Source organism: Phalacrocorax carbo, chromosome 3 (genome assembly GCF_963921805.1).
Source record: "Phalacrocorax carbo chromosome 3, bPhaCar2.1, whole genome shotgun sequence".
NCBI lineage: Eukaryota > Metazoa > Chordata > Aves > Suliformes > Phalacrocoracidae > Phalacrocorax > Phalacrocorax carbo.
This window is the reverse complement of record NC_087515.1, coordinates 24,462,257-24,489,441: the sequence shown is the minus strand read 5'-3', so window position 1 is coordinate 24,489,441 and position 27,185 is coordinate 24,462,257. Positions and strand designations below refer to the sequence as shown.

At 39.3% G+C, this 27,185-nt stretch overlaps 1 protein-coding gene across 1 annotated transcript in view; it reads left to right on the top strand.

Annotated features, from left to right (window-relative positions):
- KCNH1 (potassium voltage-gated channel subfamily H member 1) overlaps positions 1-27,185 on the top strand; it is a 152,479-nt gene that overhangs the window by 66,968 nt on the left and 58,326 nt on the right. Inside the window, exon 7 of the mRNA XM_064445470.1 lies at positions 10,994-11,190. Coding sequence (XP_064301540.1) covers positions 10,994-11,190 — 197 coding nt within the window. The remainder of the gene's footprint in view (positions 1-10,993; positions 11,191-27,185) is intronic.

Sequence of the window (27,185 nt, the reverse complement as noted above, 5' to 3'; positions counted from 1 at the left end):
GAGGCCTTCTAAGGAAAAGATTTATGTTTTGTTAACATGTATGTACAAATATTTGATTGACCAAGAAAACCATTTTTGATCTTACTAGAAAATAATAAATTCTAAGTTAGATATGACTGACATAATTGTACTCCAAGATTGAACAAAAAATCCCTCTTCTCAAGGAAATCTGAAGGAAGCAAGTAATTCTTGGACCTGGGTTGGTTCCAAACCTTTCTTCTTGAAATTGGGGTAGTCTTTGAAATTTAAGAAAACATTCCAGTAAAAGGCTGGAGAGAAGAAGGAGAAAACCCTTGAAATTAGGGTGACAGGCTTTTCTTCTAGTTAGCAGTGGGGAAAGCAATGTCTTGTCCTTAAATATTTAGACTGCTGGAAAATTTGTCAAGAGGGCCTGACTTAGCAGCCGATCTTCACTTATGTGAATTGCTGGGAGTTGCTGAAGTGGTTTTGATGATCCCTGCAAAGGGGCCCTATGTGTATGGATTGTAAGGCTGGAGGTTAGTCTTATGGATTTGATTAGAGACTGGGACCCTTTAAGCCTTTATTTAGCATTAAAAATCAAAGCCTTGAAAAACACTGTGGTCTTCAGAGCTAAGCAATGGATAAGATAAATAACATTTACTAGAAGGTTTAGTAAAAAAAAAAAACAACCAAAACCCCTCACACAAAAGAGTTTATCCCAAGAGTAAAGCAGTTTATCCCAAGTGTTGCATCCCAGCTGTTCTGCATTTATTACGTTCTTGCTATCCTTATGCGAGTTAAAAACTTTCAAAAGAATAAACTTTTTTCTTGACTTTTGGTTTAGCAAAGAGTATTAGTCATAGAATCATAGAATATCCTGAGTTGGAAGGACCCATGAGAATCATCGAGTTCAACTCCTGACTCCATAAAGTGAATGAGATAGGAAGGGAAGTCAAGGCAGTAATTTATTATGAGCAAGTAAAATCATTGCTCTCCACAAGGACAGTTTGCTGTTGCTATTCCTTTTGCTGCTATCAAAGCTGAAGGGAAATAACAGAATGTAGATATTACAGAAGTATGAAAGTATGCAATCAAAGAATGGGAATTTATAGTCTAGACCTAGCTGCCTTCTTCACCATCAGGGAGAAAGTGGGATATATAACTTTTTTCTTCTGGTGGAGCGTGTAAAGGTTGCACATAGATTTACTTTTAAGATCACATGTGAGTTAAGGAAGTGAAAGCTGGGTGTCCATGAAATATAGATCTTTTATTGTTATTTACAAAGCTATAACACTGACAAGATTGGAGACTCTGGTTTTAACATGATATTGTAGGAGAGCTTGGTGTGCCGTGTTTTGTTTCAGTGGAATATTAAATGCTCCATTTGCTTTGTGTGGAGAAATTCCTGCTGATTTAATTTGATCTAATTGCAATCTTAAAGGAACGTTATAAGAGTAATTGTTTGTTGTCTTTACAATTGTTTTAGCTTATTCATTTAGCCATAAGCATTTCATTCAGATGTAGATACAAGAAGCTTGATTCAGATTTTGGTGGGATAGATTTGCATCCAGATAGGACAGTGCAAACTGCAAGGGCAACTGCACGCCAGGGATGGTTTATTTTAGAGGAGGGAAAATAGAAGTGCAGAAGTATTGTCTGTCTTAGAACTCCTCAGTAGAAAAGCATTGCATCTTCCACACAATCATGTGAAGAATGCTTCTCAGCAGGCTTGAGGATGTCAGATAAGTTAACTGTGCTGAGCCCAGGCTGCTATATTTAGACTGCCCCCCGTACCTGAGCTAACTCAGGTTTCCCTAAACTAAACTGCTTTGTATACAACTCAATTTTCAGAATTTGACTGCGTGTTTTGGGGCCTGTTGTTATTTAATGTCAAGTCTTTGGAAAAAGTCCCTTACTCTACTTCATTTTTCACCCGAGTTTTAAATTTAGGTACACCTGCCTGTGTTAAAAATGCCAAGCAGCTGGGAGCCGTTGTGTGTAAGGAGAACTGTGACATAGTTGCCATCATGGAAACATGGTGGGATGACTCTCACAACTGGAGTCCTGCAATGGATGGCTGTATAATCTTCAGAAGTGATAGGCAAGGAAGGAGAGTCAGTGGGGTAGCCCTATATATTAGGGAGTGTTTTGATTGTCTAGAGTTTAATGGTGGTGATGATAGGGTTGACTGTTTATGGACAAAAATCGGGGGGAAGGTGAACAAGGCAGATATCATGGAGGGAGTCTGTTATAGACCACTCAACCAGGATGAAGATGCAGACGAAATATTCTGTAAGCAGCTGGGAGAAGTATCGCAATTGCTAGCCCTTGTTCTTGTGGGGGACTTCAACTTACCAGATGTCTGCTGGAAATACAGTACAGCAGAGAGGAAACAGTCTAGGAGGTTCCTGGAGTGTGTGAAAGATAACTTCCTGATACAGCTCGTGAGTGAGCCAACCAGGGAAGGCATCCTGCTGGTCCTGTTATTTGTGAACAGAGAAGGGCTTGTGGGTGATGTGATGGTTGGAGGCTGTCTTGGGCATAGTGATCATAAAACGACAGAGTTTTTGATTCTTGGAGAAGTAAGGAAGGGGGGTCAGCAGAACTTCTACCTGGGACTTCCAGAGGGCAGACTTTGGCCTGTCTAAGAGCCTGGTTGACAGAGTCCTTTGGGAGGCGGTGCTGAGGGACAAAGGAGCCCAGGAAGGCTGAACATTTGTCAAGAAGGAAATCTTAAAGGCACAGGAGCAGGCTGTCACCATGTGCCGAAAGATGAGCCATCAGGGAAGAACAGAGAGCTTTAGAACTCAGGAAAAAAAAATTATGATCTCTGGAAGATGGGGTGGGCCACTCAGGAGGACTACAAGTATGTTGTGAGGTTATGCTGGGTCATAACAACCCCATGCAACGCTACAAGCTTGGGAAAGAGTGGTTGGAAAGCTGCCTGGTGGAGAAGGATATGGGGATGCTGGTTGATAGCCAGATGAACATGAGCCAGCAGTGTGCCCAGGTGGCCAAGAAGGCCAACAGCATCCTGACTTGTGTCAGGAATAGTGTGGCCAGCAGGAGTAGGGAAGCGATCATGCCCCTGTACTCAGCACTGGTGAGGCTGCACCTCGAGTACTGTGTGCAGTTTTGTGCCCCTCATGACAAGAAAGACACTGAGTTGCTGAAGTGTGTCCAAAGAAGAGTAACAAAACTGGTGAAGAGTCTAGAGCACAAGTCTTATGAGGAGAAGCTGGGGTTGTTTAGCCTTGAGAAAAAGAGGCTCAGTTGAGACGTTATTGTTCTCTACAACTACCTGAAAGGAAGTTGTAGCAAGGTGGCTGTTGGTCTCTTCTCCCAAGTTACAAGTGATAGGACAAGATTAAAAGGCCCCAAGTTGTGTCAGAGGCAGTTTAGGTTGGATATTCTGAAAAATTTTTTTACCAAAAAGGTTGTCAAGCACCGGAAAAGGCTGCCCAGGGAAGTGGTGGAGTCACCATCTCTGGAGATATTGGAAAGTCACGTAGATGTGGCACTTAGGGACATGGTTTAGCGATGGACTTGGCAGTGTTAGGTTAACAGTTGGACTCGGTGATCTTAAAGGTCTTCTCCAATCTAAATGATTCTATGATTCCACAATCTGAAGTCACAGCATTGTTTGTGCTATTGAATAAGACTGTAATGTGACTTTGAAAAAGGAATGACTGAAATTAAAATCCAGCTTTATCTTCAGTAGTTCTATTGTGCTTTTTCTATTTATAGTTTAAAGCTTTTTTTTTTCAGGTTGACATATATAGGGAGATGGGACAAGTTGCATGTTTCTGTGAAGTGATTTAGTGAACATCAACTGAAGGAGCAATTTTAAAAGTCTGATTTCCTCAATGCGTGTCCAAGCACACTATTAACAAAAGAATGAGAAGTGGAGATCAGGCTAAACTTTTAAAAAGACAGTGGCATAAAGAAGCTTACATTAAAACCAAATTTTAATTTCACAGTGGATATAAGAGCAGCACTAAAACTTTTATTGAGAAAATATAGGTTTATTCCAAATGGTGTATTTGGACAGAGAGTATTTCTTATTCCTGTGCTTCAGGCATCTAGAAAATGTAGTGTGGGTTGACATCAGGAGTTACCTATTTTGAGACTTCAGCCAGACGTTACTTGTTCTGTGTCTAACTTCTGGTAGAGCATTAAAAGCAGGAATCACCAAAGCCCCTGTCCGCTGATATCTGTAGATGATCTAAGACTATGCAGGGTATTGGAGAAACAGATTTTTAAAACATTTGATGAATGCCTTGTTGAAATAACTGGGGAAGAGGGGGATTCCCTATGAATGAAGGCCTCAGTCATGAAGTTCTTGGCACTTCAAATTAGTTGATTTTTGTTTTCTATGGTTTCATGTTTTATTGTTGCAAATTTATGCAACTTTGCCTAACAAGCTCTTAAGTAGTCTGACACCACCACATGCAGAAGTCGTCCCCTTTGGAAGATAGTAATGTCTGGCAGGTTGCTGGCAACAGTGATGTGATGCACTGGGAGCAGAAACTGAGATGTGGTAGAGATGAGTCTCTTTGTTCCAGCATGTTCCTTGGTATCTCAGGCTATGTTAGGAAGGCTTGCCCATCCCGTTTGTCTGTGTACTCCCAACAGAGATGTGAAATTATAATTTAACAAAGAAATAAAAACTGGGTTTCTTTAAAGGCCCTGATTTCTGGCAGGTGTACCACTGAATTAATTTTCATTTTTGTTTTGTGTAGGATTTTATTTCTGTCTCACAATTTTGGAGGAAGAAGGATTGTTTTCGCTGAAAAAACAGGTTTAAAAAAAAATCTTAATGGAATGCTTATTTTTCTTTGTTTTTTCAAAGTTTCAAATTAAAACTTTTTTCAGAGGTATGTTTCTGAAACATTGTTAAATTTATCCTCAAGGAGTTGCTAGAAATATTAACTAAAATGAAGTATACTGTAGCTATGAACTTTGTGAGGTTTTCAAAATATTTACTTTATATATTTCAGGAGGCAAAATCTGCTATTTTAAATTCTTTGACTGCTTTTGATATATAAAAAAATCAATTTTGGGGGCTTTAATATAAGCTTGAAGCAGTAGCTGTAACATAAAGCTGGTTTCAAAGTCATCAGGGAATAACTCTGAGGATATTGCAATTTGAGCCCCTCATATAGGTGTTTTGATCAGACAGCTAGCACTGTCCATGCAATGACAACACAGATTGAGCTGTGTTTTTTGCTATTACTTAACCAGTGCTAATAAATTCAAATACATTTGTGACTCTAGTTATTTGAGCTGGAAACTTCCATGTCTTCTGAGTTTGTATAAACTGGCAACATATTTATAACCTTTTTTTTTTTACACTAACCATTAAAAAGCAAGTAAGGAGAAATGATTCAGATTCTGGTGAAGCCTCCTAGCTTTTTGTGAATAAGCCTGGTAGGGCTCAATTGATGTTTTAAGTATCTTCTGATCACAGTAAGTCAAGTAGTAAAATATAAACCATGCTCTATTCAGAGAGACAAACACATTAATTATAACAATAATAATAGAAATCTTAGCTGTAACTTATTCATGTCATTGCTATTCATCCCCTGCTGTAAAATAAATGTTTTTATTTTGTCTGTACAATAATGTGCTTCAACAGAGAAAATTGATGTAGTTGTACAGTAAACTGTCTGCAAAATGTTGCCAAGCTGTGTTTTAAAACATGAACAGATACACTGTGTTTCTATTTGTGCACCAGGGAAATCACTGAAGTGTAACTTCATTTTATTATCACTGTAACACTACTTCTGGTTTCTGTGGCACTGATACTCTGGCTTTTTTTCCTTAAGGTCTTATTAGAGGAAAAGAGTATTAAAACCTCTTCAAAAAATAGTATATTTTAGTTAATGAAAAATAGTATATTCTTTGCAGTGCAGCTGGTCATTCACTTCTAGTTATGTGTCTCAGTTTGCACTTGAGAAATCTTAAGAAAATCCAAAGCAGCAAATAACTTCCATGCATCATCTCCTGCCAGCTGTACTGTGTTGGAGGACTAAACTGCAGGCTATTCACTGGCTGTCAAGTTGTGCAATTTATCTGTAGGATGGATACTGAATACTCTACCTTGATGCCAAATGGTAGCTCTGTTTTTTCTGGCTGGCAGATATTTGTTGCCTTAAAACAGTGTACCAAGAGGAAAAAATATTTTGTTCTGGTTCCTCTACTTTCCTTGAATCTTTATTTTCTCTGTAAAATGGGAAAATTTAAAGTGCATGCCTTACTCAGAAGGGAGATGAGGGAAGAGAGGAGAGGGAAATATTTTCAGCTGTTTGGGGTGGGGAGGGAAATCAGGCCAAGTTTTTTGTTTGTTTTTAAATTTCAGCAGCATTTTAACGGAGCAGTCACTAGAATAGAGACTGACACACACAGAGTCCCACTGCTTGGCGGTGCAGAACAAATCCTGAGGGTGCAGGCCAGTGCAGGTGCTTTGGGGAGCTGTGCTGGGGAAGTCATTGTGCAGGTGCAGCAGCTGCTGCGTATCAGCATCACAGATAACAGTATTTGCTAACACCTGATTTCCAAGATATGCTTAGTGCTGCATTGCTACTGAGGTACCATCAAGCAGCGTTTGGTCATTCTAGCATTTTTTTGGGCCTGCTGAGACTATGTCAGGCCACAATTCTTCTATAATTCAAACACACAGATGAAGGCAGATCTGGAAGGGACCACTAGATTCTGGTGTTACCTGCTGTACAAATACTACTGTTAATCTGAGAATGACTCTAACATGAATATTTTGTCTGATGTGCTGAGAGTCCATGGATTCTTGTGAATTGTGAGTTGGAAGACCTTCAGCACATGAATCCATGGCCTCATCTTCTCACCCAGCCGCTATCACACCAAAAATGTACAATGACTCCCAGACACTAAGAACCCAAAAGTGAGCTAAGTAGGTTATCAGTCAAAATATTCCACACAGAGTCATATTTATTTCAGAGTAGGGTGGAATATCTTCTGTCTGAGAGCTCTTCAATACTTCCTCTTTGTAGGAGTGAAAATAGTAAGGGTTGTCCTGGTAGGCACATCAAGGCAATATAGCTGTAATGGGTGAGCGCGATTCTTTTCTTGAACAGAATCAGCAAAACACTTCACTAAGTTGCAATAATCAGATCTTCATTATTGGTGCTGCTTTCAGGAGACACAGTGGATATGGCTTGACCTGTTGCCTGGCTCAGGCTGAATTTGCAGTGGTAACAGAGAAATCCTCTTTTCACTTGTAAGATGAATAGCAAACTTGATATGGAGAAAAGATTGGGAAAGGATATATATGGAAACAGAAGGTGCTGGTTTTATAAAATAATTCTTCAGTGTTTTAATATATCAGGGTTTGGGGACTTGCTATTATAATTAAAACGAACAAGCAAACAGAAAAGGCAGAAAACTATTTGGCTTTCCAGGGCATAATGAACTGACAGTGGAAAGATCTTCAGCCCATAAATCCAGCAGTGAATATAAATGATTGATGGTAAAAGCTTAGCTCATCCACTTTAAGTGTGATTGACAGATAGTGTTCCTGGCAAATATCTGGAATTCAGCAAACTGGGAACGAGAAACGCAAAGTATTGACAAACAAATGGCCACCTGCTTTTCTCTAGCTTTTTAATCTTTCTTCAGAGGTAAGGTGAAATATATAAAGCCTAGAGTTATATATTAAAAAGAGGCTTTTGACTCAGATTCTATAACACAGCCATTAGGCTTTGCCAGCCACCTTCTGACACACTTAGAAGTCTCACCTTACTTGTCTTGCTTTCCAATTACACATGTTTTTGAAAAACACCCACTTAATCTGCCCTCGTTTTTTCTTGCTTTTTCCTGAGTGATTGATCTTACTTTATGGAGAACATATAATTGAAGGGAGGTGGTATGCAGTTCCTTATTACATATAAGAGGACAATTGTTCTAATCCAGTGCAGATACTCCTGGGTGGAATTTTAATGCCTGCTTGCTGTAAAGACTTCCTGCTGCTTCTCTTCCCCCCCCCAATCATTTTTCTATGAATGTCAAACAAAACTGTTTTTAGAATCTGACAATCTAGATTGATACTTTGATACTTTTGGTATGCATAATTTAGAAAATGCACTTGACAGAGCAATGTGATGCATGTGTGCCTTGCTTTGGAGATTGAACTGTAATGCAGGATGGATTTTCGACTAGATATCTGGCTGTTAACACAATTAACTTGAAGGAAATCGTTAATGATAGAAAACAGTGCAACTTTGTGTTTTAGCCTGGTTTGTTTCTTAAAAATTAAGGCTTCTGTGACCTGATTCAGTTTGTGGTTCATGTGCTGCTTATCTCTGTTTAGTTTGGCTCAGCGGGCACCCAGCAGACATAGCTCCTTCATGTCCTGCTCTTGCCATCAATGGGAAACGGCTCCCTGGGGTGGCAGAAAACTGCAGAAGGGGGAGTTTTCTGAGAGTTACAAATAGCAAGGGGAAACTGCGGTTGCTGCCACAGGTGAAGGACAGAGTTGTGTCTTTCTGTGACATGTGAAAAGCAGAATTAAGTTTTAAGAAGAGTGACATGTGAGTAACTTCTGTTTGTCATTTCATATGTAGGCAAAACAGCACCATGCTGTTTGTACTTGCATTGTACTAATTATTCTTCATATTACTGTGGGGCAGTAGAATAATTATTATCATTTTAAGGTAGGGAAACTTGTCTGGAGATGCTTAGAAATAAGCTAGAATTCCTCTCCCTCATGCTTGGACTACCAGCTTTAACTGTTACTCATCAGCGACGGCACATTTCAATACTTGATATATTCCAGAGCGTTAATTAAAACAGTTGTTCAGCTAATTGCCTGGAAGATTGTGAGTAAAAGCATATTTATTCCAAAGGGAAACAATCCATTTTTACCCAGTGAAGCATATCATTTTTATGGTGCATAAAAATTATTTCACTTCAATTTTGAATATATTTTGTGTTTGTCTGTCTAAAAGCCTTGTAGATGATGATCTATTTTAAGTACATGAAAGATTTTTTTTTCTTAGGCCATTTTTAATGTATCTACTGAAAAAGCATATGTTTAAATAATTGAAGATTTGAAAAGTCATTGCCATTAAAATGAAAAGTTTCTTACTGCACTGGGCTGTTAGACTACCACCATGCTTACTGATATGCTGCCCTTATAGTATGTCTATATAGTATAGTATGTCACTGTCGTATGTAAAGAGACTAGAGGTAGAAGAAAGGGTATCATTATGGTGCCTTTGCTTAACTTTGTGGGGAAAAGATGTGCTTATGGAAGAGGTGGTTTCAGTGTATATATGCATTTAAAATGGAAATATAGTCTATGTTCCTTCAAAGTGTTCAGGGCCTAAACTGGTCCCTGGCAGGTGGGCTGCATAGGGCTTTCGTGAAAGACTGGGAGCATGTCAGTGTGAACCACGGCTTATTGCACTACAGCGTAGCTTACCATCAGGCTGATAGCTTCTCCTCAAAGAGGAAAGGGTTGTTATCTAATGGAAGAGATTACATAATCAGGAAAGTACAACTCAGGGGCTGAGATGGGAGTTCTGGGTTTAATTTGTAAGTTGTCTTGACCTCTTTACTCATGATAGTTTTCTTAACTTTCATATAGACTTTCATACATGACTATTTATTTAGGGAATGAATTCTGAAAGGGCCCAGTGAAGTCATAAGGTAATATATATTTTCATGCTTTGCCTTTAAGAATTGCTACAGGAAAAGTATTATTTATCAGACAAAGGACCATCTGGTCCATCCCTACTACACCTTGATAGACATTGTGAATGTATTTCTTTGTTGTTTGTCTTGAAAGTGATGTGCGGTGATGATATAACACAGCAGAGTTTTAAGAAGAAAATACCATTCACAACAAGAACAGTGTAGTTTTTCATTATCAAGGTAACAACTGAATATTCTTATCTCGTTAGCATTATATGTCAGAAAACAGAAAAACCATTACTCTGTAAAGGTGCTTGTAATTTTCTTCTAAACGCTCCCTTTTATGCCCAGCCTGAGCTGGGGTGTAACCAGTGAAACCCTGGCTGGGGGCTGCTCCTCAGGCAGATTTTGGTATACTTGCCCTGCATTGTAGTGCCCGGACTGGTGCAGTTGCCCTCATTGCAGTATTCCTCAGTAGGGATTTCACTGGCTGCCCCAAGCTCACAGAGACAGGCACATGGGAAGGTTCTAAGGAAATGGCGATGTTTTCTTTCTTCCAATGTGTAACAGCTAAATATTCTTGCCTTTTCAGTATTATCTTAGTGATAACTAAGCTGTCCTCTTCTTGTTTTGGACTGTGTTGTTGCCTTAAACCTCCGCTATATTGTGTGGGGGCACACATGCGCAACTGCTGAAAGATTTTGTTGAGACTCTTACCAGCTGCAAAGCATTAGAGCCACAGGAGTTGGGAGATCTGCTCTTTTATACTGTTGTAAAGACAGACTTTTCTGGCAATGATCTAGTGAACTAGGACAAACGTACTTTAATACTGATGTACAGTAGTGTTTTGTTACAGCCTGTAACTGCGCTGACGTATTATACAAGATGGTTTTATTGACACAATAGTGGGTAATTGTTAGGCAGATTAAGAAAACTCAACATAGATATAAGAAACAAATCCTTTTTGTGCCAGTTAAAAGAAGAAAGGGGAAAAATAATTTCCTGTTAATTAATCATTTTGAAAAGGATCAGAAGAGAAAATGAACCAAGAATGAACTTCTTTTCTTGATTTTATTTTTTTTAAGAGGAAAACTGTTACTGATATTTGAAGGGGATTTGTCACATGAAATGTTTCTTGATTGTGGTTTATTGTTATGAAATTTTGCTGGGCTGTTGTAATGAACAAAAAGATAGTGGAAAAGGTTATCAATGAAATATTTCAAAGATTATTTTTTTCCAGACAGAATTTTTTTCTGACCACATAAAATAGAAGAATCTTGATTGCGTATATGAGATGTACACTCTTTTATATTTTTGGTGGAAATAGGATCTTATTGAAAGCAATGCTGCTGCTTTTCTCTAGGCAAAGGAGACGTTTTTGGTGATGTGTTCTGGAAGGAGTCTACCCTCGCCCAGTCCTGTGCTAATGTAAGGGCTTTGACTTACTGCGATCTTCATGTGATTAAGCGAGATGCCTTGCAGAAAGTGCTGGAGTTCTACACAGCCTTTTCACACTCCTTCTCCAGAAATCTCATTTTGACTTACAACTTGAGAAAAAGGGTAAGTAGCTTTGATTTTAATATGCACCATATAAATGATCACTTTTAAGGACTGTCTGTATGAAAAAACTGAATTGCTTGATTTCTGGTGTTCTTTCTAACCTCTTTCTTATAAGAAGTTTTTTCAGAGCTTGCCTAAGAGACACTGCTAGCATGTAGACTCAAAAGGCCATAAGTATTTATTCCAGAGCTAGTGTTACGGGGAGCTGGACTGCGTATATGTGAAAGTATTTTACATTTCTGTGAAGTGGACAGATTCCAGCATATTTGCGCACTCTCATGCGCCTGCGATAGTGTTCACTACTTTCTGCAACTTTAGTTTGTAAAGCAGCTGAAAGGATGTTAGGGGTGCTGCTTGAAGTTACAAGGAAAGTAGAAGGAAAGGTATGAAATCTAATATATGGAACAAAAGTCAACAATAGTAGTTGCAATGGAAAAGTAATATGAATGTGACTGATTCTATCAAGGGTTGTTTCTTTTAGTATCAGTTACATTTTTGAACTCTTTTGCTTACCTATAATGTTTCTGGGTTTTTATCCTTGATTTTTTGGCTCTTTTCAGTTCTTTCTGCATGCCAGTTCAAGTTATTTTGTCAAATGCAAATCATCATAACCTAATAACTCATTTGAAATTCCCTGTGTAATCTTCAGTGAACTACCTCTGTAGAAATTTATTAAACTCTAGTAGGTATAATTCAGTTGATTTGATTTTACGATGCAATGCAGAAGACAATACTATTACATTGAAATAAATACATTGGAACACCTATACTAGCTTTAAAATATTATGATATAAAGATACTGAGATCAGCTAAAGTAGTATGTTTGACAGGAGATATTTTTTTTTTGTTCATAAAAACAGTTCTCCATGATAACTTCCAGGTGCCAAGTAAGTCCTAGATAGTTACACTCAAAAAAATAGAAACGTCTTCATCTTTGAAGTCTGTTTTGTAAGATTAGACCTTAGGTCTAGAGTATCGGGTTTTTATTATTTTTTGTACCTAGAGTTGACATACTGAAATTAAAATAGTGTGAGGATGTTTTCTATCTGTATATGTTATCAATTCCAAAGAATTCAGCTTTTCTAGTATTGGGCAAAGAAGAATGTGCTATTCACACTTTGGTCAAGTAAATCAAAACTCTGGTAGAAAATTGATGTAATTAAAAACTAAGATGCAAATTTATGCTTGAAGATTTTTCCTCATAGGACATTTTTTTCAAATGACATTGTGTTCCTGAAGGACAAGGAGAAGATATACAGCTGCAAGAAGATTGAGAGATTTGTTAAAAACTAACTTTAAAAATCAGATACTTACCTGGTGTTAATTAATGTAAGAACTAAAAGAAAGGGAAGAATTTGGTATTGAGATCACCTGAAGGGTCGATATCACTGACTGGCATATTTTAAAAAAACCACTGTGGGTAATGTGTTAAGAGGGTCTACGAATATATAACTACTCTTTTTTTTTTTTTTAACATCAGTAGAAATAACAAACTTTGAGGCATAGAAAGACTGACTCTCTTAAAGCTCACAGTATCACAAGCAGAGTCACATCATTTTGGATCTGCTTTGAGCCAGAAGTCCCAATTTTAGAATCAAATGCCTACTCCAGAAGTGACACTCTTTCCCTCCACGTTCATTGGCATAGCTTTTCCCAGCCCAGCTTACAAAACAATTTTTAACCACAGTATCGTAATTCCTGTGCTGCCAATTTTCTATGTAAAACGTTCCTAATAAAAAGGTACGCTTTATGACAGCAATTTCCATCCAATTATTCAAATAATTGGATTTTAATTGAGTTGCAGTCAGCAGAGAAGTGGCATTGATTGATAATGGAAGTGAGAATTTGATGGTTCTAGGTTAACAGACTGTAATTTTATTTATTTTATTGAAAGAAGGCTGATTGCAATCAGAATGCAAATGTTAAATAATGTAAATAATATATGCTTTTGGAAATGCATAGAAGGTATGCTACTTTAGAGGTTGGAGATAATGCACATTAAAGGCAACTTTTTAGATTTTGAAATTTAATCTGGTTTAAATATCTGTGAGTCTTTTATAGAAATAGCTCCCCAGCCTGTCGCTTCTAACACTTCTCTTGGTCTATTTCTGCAAGTGGAATTTTGTAGAATTCAGATGAACCGGTACCTTCTGTGAGTTATGTTTGTGATGTATTGCATATCATTTGGAATATAAATGCCAGAATTATAGTTTTCATTTCAATAAACAGTTTCATTTCTGGCTCCAAAAGTGTTCAACTAGTTGAAGTGTAGACTCTATATATTCATCCCAAATATATTCATATTCCAAATACATGAAGAAGCAGCTTTGGGGATTTTTTTGCCTGAAGGATCTCATGGGTATATTTTTAGACTTGGTTATTCCTCTGAGGTGTCCCCATCTCCAGGGTGCATACGCCTTCACTTGGCCATGGTACTGAGTCTGTGCAAGTCTATGGTACTGTGCAGTGCAAGGTGCTTTCTAGCCAAGTTACGCTCAGCTTACGTGAGCTTTAGCATTGGTTCACTCTTTCACCATGTCACATACTCCTTGGCTGCTGGGTCTCCTCCAGGGATCCCTTCCCTCATGGACACGGGACCCCCTGTTGCAGACCCTTTTGTGTCAGTGAGCAGTGCTGCCCGTAGCAATGTCCACCACACTTACTGGGGTCTGGATCCACTTGCTAATGACTGTGACAGAAATAAGGAGACATGCAAGTGCGTTGTAAGGAACAAAAACCAATTGGTCTTGACCTTAGGTAACCCTAGAGCTGGATACAGGCAAAATAAAAAGCATTTTCACTCCATTTCTTGTGCTGCTCTTCCTACTGGTCTTGAATGTGCTTTGTGCTGACTGGGAGGGCAGGACACATCTATCTGTGTGTCCCCTTTATGCCCTCCCTAGAACAGGGCTGCAGTTACAAAATGTTACTGCCTGTGACATCTGAGGACTCAGTGGCTAAGTGAGACACTTCCAGTGCTCTGTCCCTGGCATGCTGTGGCTGTCTCTGTCTCTGCTGAGATAAGTTTCCTTTCACTCACTTTCTTGACAAACACTGGTCAAATATCCTCTTTTCTAAAACTGTCAGCCCACTGTCAGGTGGCTCCTCGAGCAGTTTCCTCAAGCGACTAAAATCCCTTCTGACGTTATTAGCTGTTACCTCTGTCTGAAGCTCAGACTTAGAAAACTTTTTATTTTTCCTGAAAGGGAAGAGAAAGGAGACCTTTAATTAACTCTCTTTGCTGCCAGCCATTGACATTTTCATCTAACTGGAAGCAGTGGGAGAATCATCTGCTGTATCTCTCTCCCCAATATCTTAAGAAACTGGAACTGCGGTCCGTGGCTGCAGGTGGCTGTATGTGCAGCTGAAAGGAAGCTGACAGGATTTCTGAGAGCACTTCCTGCTGTAATAGTGTAGTGAAATTAAAGCAGGTTAACTTGATGTTTCTCTCCATTTTTGGAACCTCAGAGAGGAACCAGAGATAAGACACTGTGGGGTATGTGGGATGGTCAAGTGACAAATTTACCCTTATGGCAGGGTGTGCTAGATGAAAGAGAAATATTGCAGGTTCGGAGAGCAGCAGGATTCAGAGGCTGGATGGAGATCTATTTTTCCCCAACAAATATTTGAATGCTTCTGGGTTTCCAGCCTGGACTTCATAGCTCCAAGTTCGAAGAAGTGTAAGAAGAGAGAAACTTCCAGGATAGCTACTTGTCATTGTTTGCTGGCACCTTCTTTAGGAATGTGAGAGGCCTTTGTCAGCACTTGCAAGCATTCTGGTTTTGGCAGTTGCTTCTTTCCATGTGTATGAGCTTTGTGAGTGACCAATATTAACTTACACTGGGTTATACCACAGTGTATTTGCTCAGTTCATTCTGCTTCAGCCATAAATTATGTTATAGCTGAAATAATTGCACACACTACATAAGAGAGAATTCTTATACATAATTTATTAAGCTGAGATTTCTCTAGTAAGCCATGTTAGCCTGGATAGAGAGTAAATTACTAATTCTGAATGCTTTGGAGTATCATGATAGAAAGCGCAAGTAGCTTTTCCAGAAGCTGAAATATGTGTCCTGGAATAAAGGGAGGAATGCAGTAGGATGTAGAGATTTTTTGGGGGGATTTTGTAAGACTGAAAGAAATGGCAAAGAACAATCTGCATTTTTACAAAGCAAGCATGATTTAGTGATTTAAAGCCAAAGCTCCTAGTCAGAACATATTTCTTGAGAGAGCAGTGATTGCAACAGAGTAGTCTGTTTCCTTGCCGATGCAAGATTGCTTGGTTTTGTACATGTAGTGGTGTGCTTATTCTATGCCTTTCCAACTGTGCCAGAAGACAGGGCTCCTACCAGCTCTTTCTGAGAGCAATTTTGAAATATAATTGTGCTTTCCTCTTCAGCATTAGCTTCACCATTCTTCTTTTTGTACTGTAAGCTCAAACTAGAGAGGGAACCTCTCTCAGATCAAACATTTCAGCTAGGAGTGATTCAAGCCTTGATTTTAAATCTTGGGGGGGTTGGCAGCAGGTTAGTTTCAGGGATTCAGTCCATGGCCTTGCAATCTGCCTTTCCACATGACAAGTTTTCCGATTCTTTTTCATTATATAGGTTCAAAACTGTATCCCAGAATTCTTTCTGATATGGAAGGCTGAATTTCAGGAAGATTTTAGCAAAGCTTTCTTAAAATGAGAAGAGTGAAAGGTTTTAATTTTAGAATATTGGCCCATCTGATGATGGATTTCAGAGTGGTCAAACTGACAGCCTGCTTCTTCTGTGTTTGTACTCACCAAAACAGTCCCACAAGTCCTGTGGGAAGGGAGGTTTGATGCTTGGCTGGCATGTGTCTTACAGCACTGAAAACTCAGGACACTGGACATGATCGAGACGTCTGGATGCGCCTGTGGCTTGAGAGTTATGCCATATTAGCTGGCCAGGAGACAAAGTTGTAATTTTCAAAAAAACCTTCCATATATAAATAGACACTTAAGTACTCAGCTCTGTTCTTTCCCATGCTGCCTTTTAGAAGTCGTTCAAGTAATTGAGTGTTCTTGTATTCCCTGTTTCTCCATGCCAATCTAAGGAAAACTTATTTTATTCTGTTTCCTCATTGGTAGAATCCATATTGCATTTTTGCATCTTCTTTCTGGTCTTGGACAACTTACTTAACTTTTATCTGTCTCTAACAGATAAATGTTTATCTAGCTCACAGATTTTTGTGGAAATCGCCTTGATACTCCGAACTGAAAGTGCTCTGAGGCATGTTGCGTGTTGTTAGGTTTGCATGTCTGTTATGGATAATTCAAGTGATGTGACTGTCAGTGAATTGGAAGCTCATGCTCTGAGGAGGATGTGCCCTTGGATTTCTTCTTTTTCCTCTCCTGCAGCCTTTTGGACATTTTCATGTAAAGCCTTGATATCCAGACTTGGAGAGGTTTTGACCAACTGCAAGCATTTAGCATTCATATTTCTACAGTCATTGTAAGTGTTCAGCCCAGAGTAACTCCATTACCTTTCAGAGACGACATCTTAAAGTTTAGTTTCCAAAACTTTTAAACTCTGAAGTTACTTCTGTTCTATTTAAATCTATATGACCTTGACCCCTAGGGTACTATGCTTCTACAGGAGAAGATCTGGCTACAGATAAATAGGTTACATAATGGGTACATATATGTACAATAGAGGACATAATTAACTAAAAAGTTCTAAGACAATGTGGTGGGTTGACTGTGGCTGATTGCCGGGTGCCCACCAAGCCTCTGAATCGCTCCCCCTTTTCAACAGGACATGGGGATAAAAGTAAGACGAAAAGCTCCTGGGTCGAGATAAGGACAAGGAGATTGCTTACCAATTACCGTCACAGGCAAAACAAACTTGAATTAGGGAAATTAATTTAATTTATTACCAATTAATCAGAGTAGGATAATGACAAATAAGAACAAATCTAAAAAATACCTTCCCCCCATCCCTCCCTTCTTCCCAGGCTCAAATTCACTTCCAGCTTTCTACCTCTGCTCCCTGAGCAGTGCAGGGAGTGGGAGAATGGGGGTTACGGTCAGTTCATAATGCTTGGTCTCTGCCGGTCCTTCCTCCCCACACTCTTCCCCTGCCTCAGTGTGGGGTCCCTCCCATGGGAGACAGTCCCCCGTAAACTTCTCCAATGTGGGTCCTTCCCATGGGCAGCATTTCTTCAAGAACTGCTCCAGTATGGGAACAGCCTGCCTCACCATGGTCTTCACCATGGGCTGCAGGGGAGTCTCTGCTCCAGTGCCTGGAGCACCTCCTCCCCCTCCTTCTTCATTGACCTTGGTGTCTGCAGAGTTGTTTCTCTCATGTATCCTCACTTCTCTCTCAGCTGCTGTTGTGCAGTGTTTTTTACCTTTTCTTAAATATGTTATCACAGAGGGGCTACCAACATTGCTGGCTGGCTCAGCTTTGGCCAACCATAGGTCTGTCTTGGATCCAGCTAGAACTGGCTCTGCCAACAGGGGAACAGCTTCTTGTGCCTTCTCACAGAAGCCAATTCTGCTACCAAATCCTTGCCACATAAACCCAATATAGACAAGAAAACTGTTCAGTTGCTTGTATTCAGTACATTATATATTTTCATGTAAATTTTAGCTGTAACTTAGATTAATCTATGTGGGTAAGTAGTGAAATGCTTCTTTAAAATGCTCTTAAATGACTAATCCCTTCTAAACTGGTTTGATGAATTCATTGCTTGAGATGCCTTCTACTCTAAATAATGAGCAATTTTTCATGCATTTAGATACTGTAGTATGTCTGTACAATTGTTATAAAGAAATAACTTAGCGTACTGTACAAAAGATGTGTATTTCTGCAAAGGAATATTAAGTTGTTGAAATTCTGATAGGTCATTCACTAGTAAATCCCATTAAAAGTAACCTAGTGATCAATAGGTATTATAAGCCATCAATAAAATAAATTGATGGAAGAGCTGGTAAGGGTGAATTCTGAATTACAGTTAATCTTAAAATGGAAGAATGTGATTCTTTTATGAAGCTGATACTAAAACCAAAACTGCCTTGAAGTACTTTCAATAAGAGAATATTTCTTGTTCTGTGCTGTCATAGATTTATAGATTTTCCCACACTGGTCACTAAATACTTAACAATCATTTGCATTCTGATCACTGAATCAGAAATTAAATTTGTACAGGCTGAATTTATAAAATCAGAGTTTTAGCTATTTCCCAATGTCTTCTCTAAGTATGGAAAACTATGTCAATGTTATGTCAATGAAAGACATCCCAATTATATGTCAGTACTTGGAAAAAAGATATGGTAAATGGAACAAGTTCTGGTCATCCTGAAATTGAGGTTAAGCACTTCATTCATTAATCCAGAAATGGGATTGATATTATGGTTGTTTTATTACACTTTGAGTAGACCCGCTTGGATTGTTTTTGAAAGGGTTTTTTTTTCAATGACCCATAAAACACTCAGCCTTAAATACAAAAGAAAAAAATTCTGACCTTTTCAAAATCTGTAGTGTTCATGAAGTCTTTCCCTATATGGCAAAGCTATTCCAAGCAGATGAAAAATAGTTAACAAGGTTGATGGTGAATTAAAATAAAAATTTGCTTTCAGACTATTTTAATCCTTAAAAAAAAAAGCATATTTGGCTTTTGTGAAGCTATTTTCAGATGAGTAATAGAAAGTTAACATTAAAAAGGGTTTTTCTCTCATTTTTAGCATGCACAACCACCCACACCAGCTTGTTTATCCCAACAGAAGAAAATGCATTACTTTGACTTTTACCTTCCTCCCCCCATGTAGACTAAAGCATAGAAACAATTTTAATACAGATAAAGGTTACTTAGTGTGAATAAGGATTCCCCAGAATAGGTCCCCTAAGCCTTTTTAAAACAGAAAATTAATTTCCTAGGAACTGGGGAAATTCTGAATGTTGGCCCACCACCAGGGACATAAGATGATAATCCAAAAGACTGTGTAACTGCTCTTACGCAGTCTGGGAAATCTGGTCTTCACTGTGGAAACAGTGAAATGCTCACTAGTATTTTTACAGTAGGAAGGATCAGTCCTTAGTTTTAACTCGTATTTTTCATACTATTGTGGTGACTCGTGTCAAACTATCCTATATGCTTAGGCGACTGATGTTTTTCCTGTATCCGTCCTTGAGAATCATCCTTCTAGTTGCCTTGGAACAAGTATCTTGCTGCGGGGATACAGCCAGGAGCGTACAACATTCCTTAGTCTGAAGCCTGATGCAAAAGAGTCACACAATGTGGTGTCTGATATCAACCTGCTTTACAGGCTGCTGCCCATTCCAGTGTGACATTGAAGTGTTTGACTGCTGAACATGAAGTGGAGTAACTACTAGGTGTGGCCTTGTGAAACTTTTTTGAACATGAAATACAGTAAGGTTTACCATCATGGGAATGAACCAATTTCAAACAAAACTTGATAGGGCACCTTGCCAATAACCTGCTATGACCATAGCTACCAATTACTGCAACAGCTAAATTCAAGTGGTTAAGAGGGTGTTGTGTTGGGGTGTGGCTCAGTAGAAGAACTTACTGTAATACTTAGAGAGTAGGATCATGAATCAGCCCCTTTTATTTGATATTATTTTTGCAGCAGGCAAACTGGGGTTTGCCTCAAACTATGTATTATTCCTTCCTCAAAAGGAAGTGCGTTATTGTGTCAAACACCTGTTTGGATTCAGATTTTTAAACAGAAATGTGATTCCTGACACTAATGTGAACTATTAAAGCCCTATGCAAGTGAATGTCCTAAGTGTTGTAGAGTTATTTTTCTAAATTAGCTAACTGCAGCTCCACTTTGAAACAGTCAGTATTCTCCCTCTTGCTATCATTTTTTTTTGGTTTCCATTCATTTTCTCTTTCTGCCTATTACATTCCAAAATGGGGTGTGAATTTCAGTATCTTGTGTAAGGGCACTCACATATATATTTAGTACAGTGATATCTCCCTCAGCTGAAGCAGGAGCATGCAGTTGTAGGCTACTCTGAGTATACTCAGTGTCCCGAAATGCTGTCCCTATAGGACTTGGAGTGGGACTAGGGCTACCCACAAACAACTGTGCAGCTGGACATGAAGTGTTCTTAATTAAGCACAGGTCCAAATCCATTGTCTCTCTACACAGCTGTAAGTCTGCGTAATGTTTTCACCAATTCTTATCAGGATCTAAGTCTGCTAAATCCATTTTTAATTAGTACAGCATTATGAATGTGAAAACTTGACACCTAATTAAAGTAATATTTGAGACTTGAATAGTATGCACTTTTGTTACCATCTACTTAGGTTTTTCTTTTTTATCACCACCTTCTGGGGTATTTTCCAAATACAGAAAGGAAAATGCTCAACACATGCCTTGTTCCAAGTCTTTGTGACTTTGGCAAACCACATCTACACCAGGGCCCCAGCATGTGTCCTTAGGAACCAGGCAGCCAGCCCAACCTGGCCTTTTCTTGCAATTCATCTAAAGGTACTACTATGCCTTCATCTTAATTTCAGAGAATGTGCTTCCCCACCCTGATAAATTTCACACTTGGTAATTTATCCCAATATGCTCTGTAAAAAATATACCACACAACAAAATTATTTTGTGATGCATTTACATAGCTGACATCAGAGAATCCAAGAAAATGTGTGCCAAAATAATTTTGTAACACATTGGGTTATTTGCTTTGTAAAGTGTCATAAGCATTGTCTTTGTGTGAAAATGCAGAGTTATGTTCCCCTTTTGGAAATGTTTTTTTCCTTTATTCTTAAAAAAACCCAACCAAACAAATCTAAACCCCAAACAAAAACCCCACAAAAATTTCAGGACGATACTCCTTAGAAGAAGTTAATAGTATACCCAGGTCGACCAGAATAGATAAATCTGTGTCGCCAGTCGTCAAAGTTGATGCCTGTTTTTTGTACAAAATCTGAATAAATCATGTTGACTCCAGTATTCTTTGCACTGTTGCAGAAGTGAGGTGTGCTATAGTCTTCCTCTAAGTAAGGGGATGGACAATTTGTTAATTGTTTTCCAAGGTTTCACTTTTACTTCACAGTAACAGGAAAGATGTTATTGATGGCCGGTTATTATCCTGATTAACAAAAACAAAATTGCTGCTGACTTCCTTCATATACCTGATCAGATGGTTTAGGCTAGAGGTGAAATATAAGGATGCTGTAACCTTTGCTCACGTTAAGGTACAAAGCAATAGCAGATAAAGAAAATAGCGTTAGCTCTAACAAATTGATATTGGCTGCACTATTAGAACTTTGGTATAGTCTAGGAATATATTATTAGCCCTTGATTTCCCTTGCCTGCATTTTTCAAATTGCTTAAGCAGCAAGTCTTGTAGGAGTAAATGTTGTGTTGGGTAGTTCAGTGGCTTACATGCTTTCAGTGATTATCCTGTACCCTTTCTGAAAGAGATTTGCATTTAGTCCAGTGACAAATTCATTGCAGCAAGTGGAAGAAGTAATAATGAAAAGCTTTTATTTGGGATGTCATTTGGGAACAGTTCTACCCTTTAACGTAAAAGCATTATGATCTTTGTCAGTAACATTCAAAACTGTAATTTGCTTTTGAAAATCAAGACAGGTCATAAATGACCTTCATCATTCATACGCAAACCATCCTGTAACACAGATCCAGCCATGAAGGGAGTTTGAAAAAGTTGTGGTTTCTGGTTTGTAATATATTTCAGAAATTTATGACAGTTTGTCTGAATTTGCTATTGCTCTGTTATTTTTATGATATCTAGCATATTTATTAGTGATATGAAAGCATAACTTCAAAAATACTGAGAGGATGTTTCTGGTTGTGCTCTCTGAGAATTTATCATTAAATACCGCATATTGCTTGGTTCAGCACATTTTCCAATCAGTACGATTTTCCAGACCTCCTCATTGTCACCACAGAGCTGTTCAGAAAAACATACTTTGTAGAATTATAAGGCCTCTACCAGATTACCTTTAATAATATTGTCACTTTCTTAAAAGTTGGAATTTCCTTACTGAACTTTCTAAGGTATACAAATGGAGCACTTCATCCAAAGGTCTCATGTGGGGTTTTATTTCTTTATTTTTTAACAAGATATTGAATAATTTCTTGTCCTTCTGTGAAAGGAAACTCACATGTAGAGGATTAAGTGACTTGCTGAATTGTACAGTGTTTCTAAGTGGTGATTAGGAACAGAACCAGGATTTTCCAGCCACATGCTCTACACAGTGTAGAAGAACTTTGAGGGTCTGCAGCATGTACATAGCGTGTTGAATTATGCCATGTGTAGTGGAAGAGCAGACTCTAATTTTGTGCTGCAGTCTTGTAAAATGCCTTTGTGTCTGCTCTCTGAAAGACAAGCCACCCTATGAATAATAAGTATTTAACAGAATATACAAAATGTGCTAAAGGAAGCAACTGAGTGAGCAAAAACAAGGACAAGGTTGCAAAGAGAGACTAGAAAAATGGTACTTGGAACACAAGCTTGTCCCTCTTCCCCTGTTGAATACTGCATGCACAAAGAGAGCCTCTCAGTAGATAAGCAAGTTAAACAGAGAAAGAGGCAGGAAAGGAGTGGAGCATCTGGTGTCTCTCCATGGAGATGGGTGGGAAAAACTGGATGAATGGAGGAGCTGGTGGTATGTGATCCACAAGGCTATAGGACAGCAGTTGGTGACTGGGACAGAGGCAGGTCATTCTCTTTCAGTATTTTCCCAGACCAGGTGGAGACAAAAAAAGCAATAAAGGGCAACCTCAAATTCTTATTCACCAATTTTTTCCCTAGCTGGCCACCAAGGAAACCCTTCTGATTACACCATTTAACATCCTATGTGCCACCCCTTCCTGCAAACAGAAGTTGCAATACAGCAACATCTGTGCTCTCGTGATCTCTGAGGAATATTATTAAAGCAGCCAACAGAAGGAGATTAAGTAGTCAGGAGCACCTTCTAGTGACATTACTGCGCGTGAGGTGCTATCTCAGCTGTCTGGATGACCTAGCATCTGAGGTTGCTCTTGTACCCAAGTCTAACCCTACCAACACACTGCCTTTCTAGAAAATCTGACGTGACACTGTGGTGGTGCAGGCTGTATTGTGTCTTACTACTACCACAAAGTGTCCTAGAACCAGGGTTACCCAACATGCTTCTTCAAAAGCTGTGTGGCATGGATACGGAGCCCACCCCTCCCACTGGGCAGGTCATGCTGCTGTGCCATGGTGAATCATCAAAAACAATCTTATGTGGAAGCACCAATTGGTAACCCAAATGGTGCACGATTGATCCTGCTGCTCCTGTTCCTCCCATGTGAATATGAGTGACAAAGCTGCTTTAAGGACCAGAAGAGATCTGGCATCCTGCAGCCCTCCCACCTTAGAGAAACAACGTGTGATCAGGCTGGAGGCTGCTGCTCCACAGTTGCTGGATGAGTGCCAAATGTGGGTTTGTCAGACTACCTGGACTCACTCAGCAACCGTGTGTGTGCTTGGGATATGCCAAGCCAGCCTCAGCACACCATGCTGCCCACCCCTGCCTGAGCATGCTGCCAGGTCACGTTTTCCCTTGAGATTTACTCCATGTATGTGTGTTGCTCTGTTCTGCCCACTGGCAGGTGAGCCCCACGCCTTCTGAGCAGCCTTTGAAGGTGACCTGGGCCAGCCGTGTATATTTAGACAGCTGGTACATCTCATGTTCTATGAGTTGTGTCATACTGTTGAGTTGTGAAAGCACCTTCTCAGGAGACGGTGCTGGGGCCAAGAGCCTGAGAAAGGAGGGAGAAGGGGTGTTCTGCCCTATGTGAGCAAACAGGTCTGCTGGGACAAGCACCTAGAGGTTAGTGGTGGTTGGCTTTTCAGTATGGCCCCTGATGGTCCTCGGGAGGCAGATGAGGAAGGCTGACCTCTCAGAGATCTGGATCTCTTCTGGTTCTAGTTTCTTTCTCCACTCCCCTCACCTTGGCTGAATTGGTGCTGGCAGGTAGCAGAGCTAGGCAGGACCTCTTCCATAGGACTGCACTGTGTTACGGGAGCGTGCATGGTGTGTGCAGTATGCGTGTTAAAGACTAAATTGGCTTAGCTGCAAGGGATGGTGGTATCTGTGGCAGTAGGTGCCCTCTCAGGGATGCACTGAAGACCAGCTAAAGTCTGCTGGAGACACCAGGCTGGGCAGCAGCCGAGAAGACAACATTCATGCTCTAGCCTGAGGCCATCTTGCATACGCAGTACTCGGGAATGTTCTGAAAGGACAGTGTGACACTGAATATTGTTAATTTTACTATAGGAGTGTCAACGTTAATTGATCTGGAAGAGAATAAGCTTTTTAAAAAGGATTGCTGTTCTTCTGAGCTATTTGGAGGTTTCTAGTACAAACTGTTCAAAGCATAAATCTTTCAGTGCAGGGTATTTTGTGGTTCATGGAGCTGTACAACAAACAAATAGGAATAGTTCTCGTGGCTGGGAGCCTCCTAAAATGGATCTGACATCAGTACAGAACACTTCTATTGAAGAACTTCCTGATCCTTCTTTAACCAGAGGTTTCTAGTCCTTTTATGTTTGTACCTGCTGAGTCAACTCTTTGCATGGTCAGTAAGGCAAGAGCAAGCAGATAGGAGTAAGGTGGGAAGTCGTCTTTTAATACAATAATAATAAGCCAAACAGACTACCTTTGTAATGGGTGTAGTGTAAAGGTAGCCAATGTTAATCACTGTTTGGCTATTGCTGGATCAGTGGCTCTTTTGTTCCCCTATGCTTATCTTAGGACATTTTATCATCATTGCACTAGAAAGCTTCTCATTTTATTTTTTCTTTAGGATATAGATAATGTAACTTGCACTTAATGCAGAAAGAGAGTACACAAGAAAAGATTTCAGAAAGACTTTCTTTAATTGGTAGAGATTTTTTTGCAATACAAATATTCTTTATTCACTATTTAAAAGCTTTAATTGCCTTTAGACATTCTAACTGATGTAGAGAAGCAGAAAAATGATTTAATTTTTATTTTGTTTTATATTCCAATGAAGCAAACAACAGATTTGGAACAAGCTGCTTGGTAGACCTTGGAAATTAAACTGCTCTTTTTATTGGGCACTGGTAAAGTGTCTCTGCCTTTCCTGATGGCAGACAAGCCTGAAATACATTGACTCATGCTTGTTAGGGCTCCATCAAGCTCCTTTTATTTCCTTGATTATAATTCTAGTGCTGCCACCGAGGCAGGAGCTCCCACTTTGATTTGCCTTGAAACCTGTGTTTTCCGGAGAACATCTTTCCCCTACAACCTGGAGTGGGTTACATTGTGAGAGCCTGACTTACAAGGCTCAGCTTGTCTCCAGAAAGCTATTTAATGTAAAACACTGAAGCTTTTTCTTACATTCTTTAAGTGGGGATCTGCATGCATGCAGCATTAGGTAAGGTTGGAGCAGGGGCTTTGGAAGACAACAATAGTCTCATTTTAACTTATAAATCTAACTGAAAAGACTATTGTTGAAATCAGTGTTTTGATGACCAAATGTGGTACTTTGAAGCACTCTTGTTCATGTCATTCTTGGTCCTTAGTAAGTTTTCTCAGTCCTCAAAGCCAGTAGTCAACAGCTTTTCGCAGAAGCGTGGGAGCTTCAGGTGAGTGAACCACTCACCTAAGTACCTTGAGTAATCATGAGTGCTTGTTATCTGCCTTGCTTAATGAACTCTAAGATAAGACTTTAAAGGCAGACTTCTTGCCTGCATGACACTTATTCAGGCTCTGAAAGTACTATTAATAACCTGGTTTCACCTAATTAGTTTTAGTTCTTGTACCACTAAAATAGCAATAGTATGTTTGCTTTTTTTTTTAACTGCAGTTCTGTTCAGGTTTACACATGCTCTCATTCTGCCTTTATCATCATGTTATCCCAGCATCTTCTGGTGAGGCATAAAGCACTAACATCTGAACATCTGCTCTATGTAGTTTATTCTTTCTCATGTCTTTTCCTGGGAGAAGTAAATATATGTTCAATATACTGGTTTATTTTGGTAGGGTTTCTTAGTCTGTCTGTGTTAAAAAGATGGAGTCTATGCACTGAGAACAGTAAATGGTAATAGCTTCTTAAAAGAAAGGTGAAGTAGAACCCCATCTAATATTATACATAATTACATTTTGTGCATCTTGCAGTTGTTCTCCCTAGGAGTGAAGGGCTAAAAGGTTGTTCACTGGAATTACTTCTGTCTTTTAAAAGGCAAACTATGTTTCCTCCCTTCAGTGTTACAGAAGTGTTGCAGATATGACTATGTACAGATCAGCAGACAACACATTGGAATCCAATGGGTTTTCTTGTTTTGTTTTGTCAGGGGGTTGGGCAAGGTGATCTCCAGAGGTCCCTTCCAACCCCTACCATTCTGTGATTCTGTTTTAAGAAAAATGTGCAATGAAAGAATATTTCAATCTTGGTTTTTCACAGGGCACATTATTTGATACGTCTCTTGATTTTACAAAATTTGAGTGAAATCTCAGACTCTGCTAAATCTAATTTATGTTCTTCATATTGATGCTGCTTTAAAAAAAAGTGTATTTTCTGGCATGAGAGATTAGTTGTTGGATGGTCTCTTCAGTTACTGGTGAGAAAAGAAAACTGTTACTTGTTCCAAAGTTGCACGGTTTTGGAAGATCCAGTTGTCACAGTTGCTGTATCTGGGTAATGAACTGAGCGCTGCCTAAATCTGTGGGGCTTTTTAACTGATGTGCTTATAACTTCCCTCTTTTTTGCTCTGACTCACATCTTGGATGTTAAATTTTGTAACCTGCCACCAGTTTCCTGCTATGAAAAATGTTGTAGCTGCAGGGATTATTATTATGTGTAATAATTTTCATATTTTAGTGATCTATTTTTGGATCATTATGCAACCCACTACTCAGTGGGACTAGGCAGAAATGGTTAGAGCAGGATTGGATGCTGATAAACATAAACCATTTGGTGTGCGTGCTCAGCCAAGCAGTGGGGGTCCTCTGGGCACAGGTGGTCT